General features: G+C 38.1%; 1 protein-coding gene across 1 annotated transcript; it reads right to left on the reverse strand.

Moving 5' to 3' along the window:
• Positions 1-1,037: 1,037 nt before the first annotated feature.
• Positions 1,038-13,670, reverse strand: LOC124288633. Its single transcript, XM_046725186.1, has 4 exons — positions 13,537-13,670; positions 4,387-4,563; positions 3,442-3,582; positions 1,038-2,850 (listed from the first exon to the last, which is right to left on the reverse strand). The coding sequence occupies exons 1-4, from the start codon at positions 13,604-13,606 to the stop codon at positions 2,624-2,626; spliced, it is 615 nt and encodes a 204-aa protein (XP_046581142.1). The 5' UTR covers positions 13,607-13,670; the 3' UTR covers positions 1,038-2,623.
• Positions 13,671-15,359: the final 1,689 nt, after the last annotated feature.

Here is a 15,359-nt window from a genome sequence, read left to right on the forward strand (position 1 = left end):
CGACCAAGCAATCGATCATGTTTTCTCATAATTGAACACAAACAATTTTGGAACACTTGTTTGCATTAACAACATTTTTCAAAAGGTTGTTTTTGTCTGTTACAATTCATAAGCACTACAAGCTCTTTCCAAGTCATGATTGAATTTAGCTTAAAGATTCCAGAAAATTTATGTTCCTAACATACTAGTCATCCTTTAAAGATGTGAAATTTGTAAATGCATTTTGTGCAATTGGCCACAAAAAACCAAAAGAACTACATGTTTTTCTATATTTCTTGTGCATCAACAAGCATAACCAGAAAAAATTTGATAAATCTCGCTAACCAATTTTTTTCGATGATTGATCGGTTGGAATGAACCAATCATCAGTTGTGAGATTTTAACCAATTCCCAACACTAGTGTTCACTCAGGTAATCACTCAGTGAATGCTGAACAAGGCCAGATTCTTCTGGATGTACAATGTTACAATTGAAACCCAGATTCCATTATTGACAGACTGTCGCCATATAGCTCGAATGTTGATGAGTGCAGCGTTAAAAGGAAACAAACAAACAAACAAATTATACAATTCAGGCGACGTTCCGGTGTACAATCTAACACTTTTATCAAGCACGTGATGTGCAGAAAGAGATGAGGGTGCAATATATTTTTCATATTATTCATATTTTTCATATCATTCATATTTTTCATATATTCATATTATTCATGTTTCATATTATTCATATTTTCATATTTTTCATATTATTCATATTTTTCATATTATTCATGTTATCAATCTCCCCTGTTGATGGACTCCTTTCACCTTGCTGACTTCCAAGAGTGTTCTAACCTTGCCTGACTGGTTTTACGCCACGTCTGCTACATCACTGCGACCGGTAAACAAGAAAATCTCCCATGTTGTAACCGCATGTGTTAACCAACCAATCCCCAAAAGGAGGTTTATGGAGTATTGTGTTGACCCTAATGCACCTAAATATGGAGAACAAACCCAGGAATATCCATAATCAGAATATAACAGACAACTCAAACATAAGTACTCAGAAAAGGTATTCTTTATTCACCATGTCAATCCCATCTGACAAATCAAAGGTTGGATAAAGTTATTTGTCTGTTTTGGTTTCGACGACATTAAAAGTACAATTTTATATTTGAAGGGGTGTAAAAGGTCGAAAATAATATCGCAAAAATAGCACCATTTCCTAAAAATCATTATCAGCGTTAATGATGTCATGTCAATATTCAATATACGCTATGCAAGTATGCATGGTTAGTAAGACAAATATATTGGCGCTACAATGGTATAAGTGTCCAGACATTCTTTGTAAAATGAGAAATAAAAGAATAAACTGACGTACAAAAGTAAGTACACACCTTATGATTTGGCATCAGTTTCCCCAAAACAACGTAGTTACTCTGAAAAGCGTTTTGATTGGACTTGTGACTTACATGATACATCTGTCTTTGTATCACATCTGCCAAACTTGCATGTGTGACATTTAGTAAACCTAACAGGGTGTATGACATTTAGTAAACCTAACAGGGTGTGTGACATTTAGTAAACCTAACAGGGTGTGTGACATTTAGTAAACCTAACAGGGTGTGTGACATTTAGTAAACCTAACAGGGTGTGTGACATTTAGTAAACCTAACAGGGTGTATGACATTTAGTAAACCTAACAGGGTGTGTGACATTTAGTAAACCTAACAGGGTGTATGACATTTAGTAAACCTAACAGGGTGTATGACATTTAGTAAACCTAACAGGGTGTGTGACATTTAGTAAACCTAACAGGGTGTATGACATTTAGTAAACCTAACAGGGTGTATGACATTTAGTAAACCTAACAGGGTGTATGACATTTAGTAAACCTAACAGGGTGTGTGACATTTAGTAAACCTAACAGGGTGTATGACATTTAGTAAACCTAACAGGGTGTATGACATTTAGTAAACCTAACAGGGTGTATGACATTTAGTAAACCTAACAGGGTGTATGACATTTAGTAAACCTAACAGGGTGTATGACATAACCTAACAGGGTGTGTGACATTTGGTAAACCTAACAGGATGTGTGACATTTAAAACACCTGACAGGGTGTATAACATTTTCAACTCGACAGTGGCTATGACATTTCTAAATCTGGAGTGTTCCTCTCTGGCGTGTTCCTCTCGCCAATACTCGGTCGAATTCTGACGTCGAATGAATATTTTGATTAGCAAAAACAGACGGTACGGTTGGGTGAACATCGATAATGATGTATAACGACATACGGAGACCGGGTATAGCCTTGAATATGTTATATGATGCGTATATCTTTGTACAAAACTGTAAAAATATATATGCAGAACCTTTTTGCTTAACTGAAACTCGACTTGCAACAATTTGACCCGACTCAAAAACATGACTTGAAAATATGTCCTTGCTCGAGCAATAGAGCAATAGATATCATATTCTAAAATACAAAATGTAACAAAACAAACTAAAAGAAGTTTAAACTTCTTAAGTATCTAGAGTAATGAGAAGATTTTCGCACGTGCAGTACGTGTAGTTCATAATTCATTCAAAGTACTGCTAAAACACGTATCACGGATATACACCTTCATGATGTGTACAAATTAACTCTAAAGCTGATGATCAAACATAAACGCTTTGCACAAAGTCCATGCACACCCCAGCAAAACAGTAAGGCCCAATGATGCACCCTGCCGCACACCACTGTTACATTTGTCCGTGAAGCAGTAGCAAAGAGACCCAAATCCGCCGTTACTAGTGCGGTAGTGACATCCCTCCTCTGATACCTTCTTGGCGTCGCTCATCCGTACACACAGTCGAGATTCAACAGTGGAGTCTGTAAGACAAACACAGCAATATCTATATACATCTACATTTAAATATAGGGGTCGGTGGGGTAGCCCTGTGGTTAAAGCGCTCGTTCGTCACGTCTTGAAGACCCATGTTCGATTCCCCCATAGGTACAATGTGTGAAGCCCACTTATGGTGTTCCTGCGCTGATATCCCTGGAATATTGCTAAAATCGGCGTAAAACACACACTCACTCACTCACTCACTGTAACTAAAAGATGGTCCTGATTCCCCATTAGTAAATACAGTATACCTTGATTAAGCCGTGCATGGTATTAGATACTCAGTTAATTTGATCATATACTCATGGGTAATTAAATCAGTCAGTTTATGAATGAAACTGCGTTTCTTGCTTTGTTTATTTCGTTTGGGGTATTTCTTGGGTTTTCAGTCACATATTCAGAAGCCAAAAAACAATATGAATACGTCCATATGTTGTTTTTTACAATATGCCAGACCAGATCAAACTGTTCTGTAAGTACTGCTGGTAAATCAACAGTGACCAATAACAAGGGTATGTCCGGAATGGAAGGTTTCCGGTATACTGGTGTCCGCACTAACGTGGTTTATGTCTTACCTTTAGTGTATCCCAATCTGTCATGTAGACGCACCAGTGTGAAGGACTTCATACACGCCTTACACCCCTGCACTACCTTGGGCACTGAGCAGGGGGTGATCTTGCCGTTTCTGAAGACGTTACACTCGTAACAGTCCAATTCTGAAGAATGATGGTAAAAAAGGAAATCGTTACGCCAATGCAAAACATCATTTCTTATATTTTAACCCTAGCCCGCCTGAAAACTAAACAACCCGCCTGACATCGTTTTATAGTCTTCTGCGTCCCGATCCAAAAAGCGTTCGTAGCGCTACGATAATGGTAAGTCGATGGTAAACTGTAGAGTTACGACAGGTCGTAACGTTACACATGCTTAGTGGATAGTTACCCAGAACGTGGCATTACCCAGAAATGCCACACTTGGTTCTCTCTGTACTTGATAATATACATCAATTACCTGGTCCTGATAAATATTCATGATTCATGTGAAGCACATAGGTCGACAGGTAATGGTCTCGGATGTTTTCTTTGCCGTTTTTTTCCTTTATAAACTTATAATTACTAAAACATCAAATGTCTCCCGCATCAAGATTTTGATAAAAATGAATGACAAACTACTCAATATAGTGGTCTGTACCAGGATACAGTCGATGATAGTTGCATTATTTGTTTATTTGTTGTTAAACGCCGCGCTCAGCAAGTTCCCAGCTATTCGACGTTGGGGTGAAAATAATCGAGTCTGGACAAGATAATCAGGACCATCGATCTGAGCAACTGTTATACGATGACATGCATCAACCAAGTTGCTGTAGGCCAGTTCTAGCCCAAACGATGATAATGTGAACAGAACCTTGCTGCTCCGTCCATAACATTGTTGGCACCGCTATCAACCCACTACCGTACTGGATTTCATTTTTGTGGGGGTTTTGTTGGTGGTTTCAATTTGAGATGCCTAAAACTCCTTACCGCCACATTGCACACCGGACATGCAATCCGCAATCCTCTTGTCCACTCTTGGGCCAGCGCAGTTGTTTGAAGCATCTTGACAGAACCTCCCCCTGGTCACCTCGCGCTTGCCCATGCCGCATGTGACACCACACGGTCCATCGGACCATTGTGCCCAGTCACTCCAGTTGCCCCACACTGAACACACGAGACACAAGTTTATTATATGCAGCAAATGTCATCAAATCAATATAATTAAGGACCGATCATAATTTATGGCTAGGGGGTGATGATTATGTTATATGCTAAGGTAGGTGTGTGTGTGTGTGTGTGTGTGTGTGTGGGGGGCACCCAATTTGTTCTGGGAGGTAGGGGTCATCAATTTTGAAAATATTGATAAACTATGGGGGTCATTGATTTTGTACATGACATGCAGAGGGTCACTTACTTTGTACATAAATTTAAAGGGGGGGGGCAGTCATTCACATTGTACATGATTCTATATAAAAGTCATCATGGCTATCCACAAAGATGTTAAACTTGGGTTATAGGTGAAAACAACTTTGGCCAACGACATCGTACCAAACCACGGTATTGTTCAATATTAATTATGTGAGCCGCATTTCTCATTTGATTTGAACATTACAAACGATATCAAAACGCTACTAGGTTTAACTCTGTCGCCTTGTTATAATACCTGTATCAAATAGATCACCATCGGATAACCATGTTTCAGTTTTAGATACAATGAAACATGGCTGCTTACTTTCTTTTGCGCGTCAGTATCATTGATAATAACCTCCAACCCACTGAAGCATCAACTTAATAAAACCAAAAGAGGACCACTTATGCAAATCCACAGGAATATAGAAGTATGAATTAGAGTGTGTCGACTGCACGTTGCACGATTATCACCTTAACAGGATTGGAAATGTTCATAGCGGCCAATACAGGATATACGAGGGTGTACAAAAGTAGTCGGTCTCACCTCAAACATTATACAAATGCAGCTGTTTTTATGTTTTATTTTTCTACATATTATCTGTCAACCTAACAACAAGCAAATTTGTTTTGCTATGTTCAAACCTCACGATCTTCATTTTGATTGACTTTTTATCCTGGTACTTCAAAAAAAACCGCAAAATCTGCAATAAATGCATCACAAACTTCAGGAAAGAAAATATGCAAGAAGCATGTTGTGTGTTTGGGTTAGGTAGAAATCCGCTAGAATCAAACTTAGATATTCAATCAATCTTTATTCAGAACTGAAGGCCACAGGCCCATAGTACAGGTATATACAAAGTTCAAAAGCAGAGTGGGTTTCTCTTCAATATCGCATGGTATATGAACAAAGCAATATTTTCAATCAATATACGATTAAAAGTTGACAACAGTTGGATAAATTTATGTTTTGACGGTTGTTTCGTAAAGTAACTGGGTATATATTTGCTTCTAATGTTTCTATAATAATCACAAATTAGCAGAACATTGTATTCATCTTCCAAGACATTCATTTTACAGTATCTGCACACAGTAGATTTCTTATGAAATTTTCCCTTATAACAACTTAAATCATAATAAACGGAACGTGATAAGGCTAGTCTTACTTTCTTGATATTGATACAACGTACATATGGTTCACACAAGAAGTCTTCTTTTAACAGGGAATAAGTAAATGTACAGGGACTGTTTTGGAGTTTTGCATGCCACTCCTGTATAAAGCAATCTTTGCTTCTTCTTACAAGTAAATTTAAGAATTGGTGCTTATTTCCAACTCCCTGCCATATCCACGCATAACCTAGTCCAAATCTAAATAAAACTGTTTTTACATGTGTAGCCCAATTAAACCTATTACGCTCGGCGCTTGCGTTTAAATCTAAATTACATACCATTTTGTAAGCTTTTAATGGGTAGCGTGAAGAGGGCATGGAGAGGAGCTTTAGCCAGTAAGCAATACAGCGTTTTAGAGTGTACACATGAATAGGATATCTACCAGTTTCTCCAAGGACAATTGTATTTGGTGTAGACATTCGCACACCAAGGAATCGTTTACATGCATAAAGCAATACCCTTTCCAGACAATCATGTTTGTGAAAGCCCCATAATTCTGACCCATACAATAATATGGGTAGTATCTTACAGTCGAATATTTTGAAATAGACATCATAAGACAAGTCTTTAAAGCTACAAAGGCATTTTGTAATAGACACTAAAGCTCTCTTTGCCTTAAGTGAAATGTTTATGGCAGAGAGGGACCAATTTAGAGTTCTATTAAATGATACTCCAAGGTACTGGTACGATGTAACAACTTCAAGCATAGCTGATTTATATGTCCATTTTTCTGATTTTGATAGTTTAGGTCCTTTTTTAAAAATCATAATTTTAGTTTTATCAAGGTTAACATTTAAGGACCATTTATTACAGTAGGTTTCTAAAGCATTAATTTGCCTCTGTAGACCAATTACTGACTCTGAGAAAAACACCACATCATCGGCCAACGTCAAAATAAATATTTAAATAAGATCTGGATATAATTGGACGCCAGTGGAACATGAATGGTTAATCTCAGACACTAGATCGTTGATAAAAAACGAAAATAGGAAAGGGGTTAGGACACAACCTTGCCTAACACCAACAGGACAGTCAACTACGTCTGTAAGAACATTGTTATTTGTGCGGACACAGGCTTTAACATTTTCATAAATACTTTTTAATGTTTTATCCATTTTTGAATGGAGACCGTGTTTGTTAAAGACATACCATAATTTGTGTCTCTGTACTGAATCAAATGCCTTGGAAAAATACAGTTTGCCACCTTTCTTAGAAACATATTTACAAATTACTGATTGGAGAACAAATATATTATCTGTGGTAGTATAGCCTGTTCTTCATTTATCATATCCAAACTGTCTGACCAGAATACCAGGCGGTTATTTAAAATGTTTGTATAAATTTTACCAAAAATACTTAAAAGGGAAATGGCGCGATAATTTTCCGGATTGTTATATCGCCTTTTTTATGTATTGGAACAATTATTGCTTTTGCCCATTTCATAGGGAATGATCCATTATCAAACAATGTGTTAAATATGATTTCGAGGTAAGGTATGATGATATGACAAGACGACTTAAAGAACTCGCAAATTACGAGGTCTTCCCCAGCAGTTTTATTATATTAGTTTGTTAATACTTGACTGGATTTCCCCCCGGCTAATGGGTGCACTGAATATATCGTTAGTTATGTGATGTGCCTGGCTTTCAGGTATAAATATGCTGTCACCATCATCTACGAAGTCACTGGGAATCACACTGGAGTCCCAATCAAAGAGATTCTTAAAGTAGTCGTGCCATTAATTTACTGTGATGTTATTTTCAATTTTTTGCGAACATGAAATGTACTTTAGCTTTCGCCAAAATAATTGGGGATTGGTAATTGAGTCCGAAAGCTCACTCATATTTCTGTTTTCAAATTTCCGCTTCGCATCTCTACACGCAGTTTTGTAGATATTTCTTGACGAAATATATAAATCCCGAGAAAGCGTGTCCTTATGCTTTCTAAATCTATTAAGGTAATGACATCGCTGATGTTTAAGTCCTTGACATGTGTTGTTAAACCAATCTGGGTTTCGTTTGGACGATGTAATTGTCCGCTTCATGCACTCTGCTGACTTAACTATTACATCACTAAACATTTGTATACCAAGCTCACAATCAGAACACATTACTTCTGTTGCATTCTCCAACTCGCTTGACAAGCTCGAGAGGTTTGAAACAAATTCGCCTTCCTTTTCGGATTTCCAAATGTACTTAACAATAGGTGTATTTATAGACACATCATTAATACCTTGCTGTTTGACATGTTTCGACAATAGAGCAAACGATATCGGAAGATGGTGTGATTCACAAGGGGAGATAATATCAAATCTTGACATCTGATTAAGTACTGTAGCTGACCCGATCACATAGTCAATCACACTACATCCTGCCTGACGTATAAAAGTATAATCACCTTTACCCTTGTCTGAACCATATCTTCCATTTACAATGTGGATGTTAAGCAGACGACACATTTCTAAAAGACTTTTCCCATATGTGTTTATATGGGTATCGCAAGATATTCGTGTAGATGAGAATCCATCGTTTATAAAGCCATTCAAATCATCGCAATCATCCGATATGTACTCATAGTTATCATTGCTAAAATCTGCTAATTGGCCAGTTCTCGCATTTAAATCACCCACCAGAAGGACATCACTGTACGCAACATCCGCAGAGTAATCGCAATAGTCATTGAATAGAATATCGATACCATTATTGGAATAGATGCGTGAAGAATACCAGTTTGATCTTTCTGGTTGTATGTAAGCAAATATGAACATTCTATCGTTTACAGTGGAAAACATACTTTTGTCAAACAGGGCAAATATCGCATTTACTCCTTTATGAATGTGTTTAACATATAGCTGGTAACATTCTTTGACACAGAGCAGGATACCTCCAGATAATCCGCCTGACTCTGACAGTCGTACACCTTGGATATGGTAACACTTGTATAAAGGAAACGATGACACTATAGTACTGAGATCACAATCAGCAACCCATATCTCTGTTAAATGAATAATGCCATATCCTTTAAGAAAGTTCATAAAGTCATGGTCATGTAATTTATTGAACAGTCCAGATACGTTCCATGTTATGAATGAAACGTCACTACCTGAATCAGTCAATTTCTCTGACAGATCCTCATGGGTATGGGTTGCTTTGACTTGGGCCCGGCCGCACCCCTATCTGTACTCCCGATCCTTTCTCGTATGAATCTTAGGATCAGCCTGTATGGCGCTGGATCTGGGTGCTTTGCGTCTAGCCTCTTGGGGACCGTCGATCTCGTGGCTGCTAGAGGCACTGGCATTGGCTACGACAATAAGTTTACCGTTTGTGTAATATCCTTTCTTTCCCGTATAGGGGCGGTGGGGTAGCCTAATGGTTAAAGCGTTGGCTCGTCACGCCGAAGACCCGGGTTCGAATCCCCACATGGGCACAATGTGTGAAGCCCATTTCTGGTGTCCCCCGCCGTGATGTTGCTGGAATATTGCTAAAAGCGGCGTAAAACCAAACTCAGTCAGTCAGTCAGTCTTTCCCGTATCTGATAGCTCCTTTAGTTTCTCTCTCTGTTTAATGGTTAGATATTAAAGTGCATAAAAAGCAATTTGAAACTACAGTCGCTTGTTAAAGTGACTTCCCCTTCATGTTTACTGTAAGAGCTTGTTTTTGGAGACACTACCCATCCCGTTTCAGATGACGTAATCATAAAGCCATAACTTATTCTCGTGTTTTCATTTATTCATACATGATGTCAAGGGTTCAACCTAAATTCAGAATGACCACACAGTGTTAGCTCTCAATATATTGTAAACAGTACCAGCTTGAATATCTGGACATAATGTTTTCGAATGCCTAAAATGGGGGTGTCCTTAAAAAAGCAGCCCCCGTCTAAATATAGATCAAGCAATCCAAATCTTTGATTGTTGATGACGGGAAGTCAGCCAATACTATACTGAACATATTTTATATGATATTATCTGAGGGCATAGCATTATCCAAGAGGTACCAAATGACAGATCGTTTTTAATTTTCTGCATTTTGTTCTAGAAATATTATACCCCAATGTGTTGTGATGACTAATATCTCGTTAACCACATTATCCACATGTGTGAAATTTTGGATATGGCTTTGCTAGTGATTCCTTCAAAATAAAATGGAAGGTTTTCAAACATTGGACATCGAGAATATAGTTAGGCCGACTACTTTTTGACCGACCCCGCAGGATCCGTAGCCTTCTTGATTTGGAAGCTGTTTAATATACTAAGATCATTGTGAAATACTGCTAATGAGTTATTATTGAAATATTACACATTTACATTGTAATATACCCATACGCATACTCTTCGACACGAGTGGATGGTCGCATATGTATATAGGTATTTGTTATTGATGATAGGAAAAATGGAACAATCGCGAGACTTTGCACGAACGATGGAAAGAGCCCCAGGAACAGATGAAAACAAATATTTGTGATTGTTGAAAAAATTCAAAGTGACGCTTAAAGTTGTAATCAAAGGATTATCTGGTTTGCAGTCGAAGGTGAAAAAAGACAGTCTCCATACGAAATCACAGTATACAACATGAACGTTTTCCCTTGACCAGCACGATTACCAAGTATGACACTTGTGGGTTCTGCATTGTAACATTATACAGCCTTAGTGTATACGTGGGGCGGTGGGGAAACCTAGTGGTTAAAGCGTTGGCTCGTCACGCCAAAGACCCGGGTTCGAATCCCCACATCGGTACAATGTGTGAAGCCCATTTCTGGTGTTCCCCGCCGTTGCTGGAATATTGCTAAAAGTGGCGTAAAACCAAACTCAGTCAGTAGTGTATACATATTAATTCATTTTTTGTCACATAGGGATTTAATATATTACCTCTCATCGCCGCATATCGGTATGTAGGCATATGATATATTATGTATCTACACACATACCAAGAACCCCAACCTGGGTTTTTAAAGGATGACCACATATATATAACATTAATGTGTGTGTGTGTGTGTGTGTGTGTGTGCGCGTGCGTGCATGCGTGTCGATGCATGTGTGCGTATTCTCTTCTGCGGGTTCGGTGGTTAGACGTCCGCCCGGAGAGCGGAAGGTCGCGGGTTCGAGGCCCGAAGCCGACTGAACTTGTTGGTCCCTGCCTGGCTGGGAACCACGTCGCTTGTTATAATGTCTGGAGTGGGGTCATGGTATGCGGGTCCACTTTAAAAGCTTTTTCATCCCTAATAACTAACAGTTACTGTATTATTTTTCAGAAAAAATCAGTACTTTCTAGTTTCAATTTTTAAATTTAACTCTTTAACTCAGTTTGTTAGTTGTCACAGTTTTGTTCGATGGTAATTACTGATATTGTAGCTAAAATATAGGGCCTACACATCCTACACTCCTCATAATCAAATTACCACACAATTACGAATAGCATCAACATAACATGGAAGCTTTTAAATCAATTAAAATATAGAGAAAATGTAAAATTACTTTTATAAAAATGTGTAGTTTTGATAGTGCCTCATATTATACAAGTTACAAGGGTGTAAACGAGAATTCTACCTGTTGATGGGATGAGTCATATGAAACAAACTCATAATCTTTTAAAGAATGTCCGAAATGGACAAATCACTTGAATCTTGTGATCCCGGAAGTAGAATCAACGAGACCCGAAGCTGAGAATTGATCCTTCTTCCTGGTTCGAGATTCGAGTGATTTATTATCGAGTTAATGTTGCATTATGTGCATAATTTCTTTATGATTGTGTATAAAATATTTAGTTCAGAATGGCCTCGGAAAAAACAGCGACAACAATAGCGAAGAGTCTCCATTAATGGTAAAGATTTTAGTGTTGGGAATTGTGAAATATGCATTATAATACTAAATTGATGCCATGTTGGCAATATAGTTTACTTCAATCATTTGAGCAAAAACATCTTCAAGAATGTGCAACGGATAAGTAGAATACATTGGACTGAACATCATGTATGTAAATGCGTGTCTACATCTCTCTTCTTTCCTTTATGTAGTTGTATGCATTGATTCAAATACAGCATATCTCTAAATCTAAAGTGCAGGGCGATCTACTTTGACATTAACAGTTCAGTTTAAAGATTACACCGCGTTACATTTTGATAGAAAGTGAAATTCAATAGCTCGCCAAGCGATTTCTTAAATCAGATTTTTGCTTTGTTTGAGTGGCATTTTTAGAAGTTGAGACAATACAATATAGCAAGTTTTATGGATGCAACTTCAGATTATTTATTTCGAGTTGAGTGCGACGTTTCGATACAGATTCTTGTACCGTTGTCAACAAGATTCTTGACCGTTGGTAGGTAACGGTACAAGAATCTGTATCGAAACGTCGCACTCACGAAATAAAGAAGTTGTTATCCATAAAAACTTGTTCCATATTGCAGATTATGCTTGATATATTTGTCTGCAGTTGGGAATATGTGAAGTTTTTGATGACTGTGGACAAATCACCGCAGTTAGAAGGGGACTGTACATTGTACCCTTGGCGATTTCTTAAATCAGATTTTGTTTGATATTTAATTTGTCTACATTTGTGGATAGTGGCCTACAGTTGTGGATAGTGACCTACAGTTGTGGATAGTGGCCTACAGTTGTGGATAGTGACCTACAGTTGTGGATAGTGACCAACATTTATTGATAGTGACCTACAGTTGTGGATAGTGACCTACAGTTGTGGATAGTGACCTACAGTTGTAGATAGTGACCTACAGTTGTGGATAGTGACCAACATTTATGGATAGTGACCTACAGTTGTGGATAGTGACCTACAGTTATGGATAGTGACCAACATTTGTGGATAGTGACCTACAGTTGTGGATGGTGACAAACATTTGTGTCAGTTTTACATTCAGAATGGCCAGTGAATTCCTGGCTGAGAATAACAAAAACAATAGCGTGACGTCATCACAATGGTTCAATACGTAGAGGGCACGTTGTACCCAATCCATATGGGATGAATAACCCATAACATAAATCATGTATAACCAATTTATTGCTCCCATTGTTAACGGTAACATACGACCCTCTTGTTAGTCTCATCTGGTCTCTTACCCAGGTCAAACCAACCTAGGGAACCTCACTGACAGGGTTTATTATAATTTTACCCTCAAACACACAAAACACTTGTAAACTGAAGCACCATGTGCATATCAGCCGACTATCAACCACCCCGACGGAAAGAGATGGTATTTTCATTTTCTTTGTGTGACAAACCAGTATCGATCGAATTAATCGATTTCAACATAAACCATGTACATTGCACTCCATTGACACTGCGTCAAAAGCAACGATGTTGTACATTTCAGGAGAATCTTGTACATGAAGGCGTGATTTCGATATATGTTAGTAGGAAATAGTTTTAGCAAATCTCAAGCGTAATCATAATCGGATATAATGGACACATCTTCGTCGTATTCCCAGCAAGTCGACTGCAGTCCGAAGATTCCAACCCGTTACAATTGTGTGACTATACAAGAAACCATTGGAATCGTGATGTGATACATCGTTATCGTATTTTGTGACCGACGGGAAGAAACACCTACCTGGTTTACAGAATATTACGTGAAGGATGCACAAGGGAAGGAGCCAGCGCTGATATGTATCCCACGCCATAGTTACTCGTTGGAGGTGTTTGAACAGGACATGCTTCAGTAGGCATCCGTCAACTGCTGAAGGCCGTGTGAATTATTTACTTACTTTAAGGGTGGAACACACCCCTGGGATATGCGCGTTGTTTTTGGTATTGCGATTGATGAAGCGATTTTTTAAAGAGGAGGTCTTTAGATTATTAAGTAAATCATGACAAGTATAATATTAATGGTGATGCTGATGCTGCTGATGAAGATGATGATGAAGATGATGATGATGATGATGGTGATGATGATGATAGGTAATGTTATCATCTTCACTATCATACAATTAATCGATTCATTTATTTATTGCTAAACCAGGAGTTAATTCCATGTGACATTTTGTCTAACCATCCATTCATCACCCCGTTCGCTCTTTCATTCATTTATTTGGTTAATTCGGTCATTCATTCAAGTATTCAATGATTCATTAATTCATTTAGTTAGTTAGTTAGTAAGTTAATAAGTTAGTAAGTTAGTAAGTTAGTTATTAGTTAGTTAGTTAGTTAGTTAGTTATTCATTCATTCATTCATTCATTCATTCATTCATTCATAAACCAGGAGTTTAGTTTGATAACATTTTATGAAATTATATAGTCAGCAGTGGCCTTTTCCGTGGTATGTATAACAAGACACATACGTCCCTGAAATAGCTATACGGGTATGACCGTGTTTCTCTCCAGCCGTTCAACAGGCAGACTCCGTCCTTAAGAATTAGAGAGCTTGATGCGTACAACATGTACTTTCCTTTGCTTCATCACGTGTTTGGTCCGATTCGAATTCATCACATCATTGTTCTAACATACGGGCACTCCACAGAGAGGATCCCCGCTCCGCTGATCATCCATAGGGCAGAAATGTCCTTCCAAACTACGACAGACTGTAGACGAGAGTTATTTTCGGCAGAGACCCACCCTTTAAATGTATTGACATTCGACTAGGGAGAAACACCCCTTTGTCCAGCAAATGACAAGGGTGATCCACACAATTGTACACCTGCCGATAACTGCCGCCTACATTGTACTTTAAGGATTGACTGTGTATATTGTGTTGTCGTTGACGTATAAATCGAAAACAGTTAGGCGCAGACTGTATGAATATGCGATAGCAGTTTGAACACAACTAAATATGCATAAATATCTCTAAACGGTCCTGTGCATCATGACACGGGTAAACAGAAAGGGAAATCCTTCGAATGAAATTGGATTTCTCGACAATCCGAAGTAGTGGAAATAGTCCTTTTGGTGGGCTTGGGTGTTTGGGTTTTTTTATTCATCGCCCCCCGGCCCCCAAGCCATAATTTATGAACGGTCCCTAAAGTATCCCTTCCCCCGAAATGCCTATTCCCAAAATTGGTACCTAAACCGTTATTAATTTTATCTTTTAACAATCGAAGCAACATGTTATCATGATAGGCATTGCCCATACAAAATACAATATGGCACTAGATGAAAAAAAATGGAGGGGCCACTAGAACTCTCGATCTCTTAATTTACTATCTTCGAATTTCAAATGTATTTACGTGGAATTTCACGGAATTTTGAATTGACGGCGTGGACGTTCATGAAAGAAATGTGGTTATGACCTATGCAAAACTTTCTGGAATTTTTTATGTAGCTCAGTCACGTTTACAAATTGTTTTGAAAGAACACAAACTTCTAATCGCTTTGAAATCGGCACACCTAACATCCATATTGCGAAGGCCGCAAACCGTGAGTGAGTGAGTTTGGTTTTAC

This window comes from Haliotis rubra, unplaced genomic scaffold, assembly GCF_003918875.1.
Source record: "Haliotis rubra isolate DU_JTF1 unplaced genomic scaffold, ASM391887v1 Scf421, whole genome shotgun sequence".
Taxonomy (NCBI): domain Eukaryota; kingdom Metazoa; phylum Mollusca; class Gastropoda; order Lepetellida; family Haliotidae; genus Haliotis; species Haliotis rubra.

Coding starts and splice junctions, on each gene's coding strand:
- LOC124288633 (XM_046725186.1), bottom strand. CDS start 13,606: ATGGCGTGGGATACATATCAGCGCTGGCTCCTTCCCTTGTGCATCCTT. Junction 4,564..13,536: donor CGTAATATTCTGTAAACCAG/GTAGGTGTTTCT, acceptor TCGTGTGTTCAG/TGTGGGGCAACTGGAGTGAC. Junction 2,851..3,441: donor CAGATTGGGATACACTAAAG/GTAAGACATAAA, acceptor TTTGTCTTACAG/ACTCCACTGTTGAATCTCGA.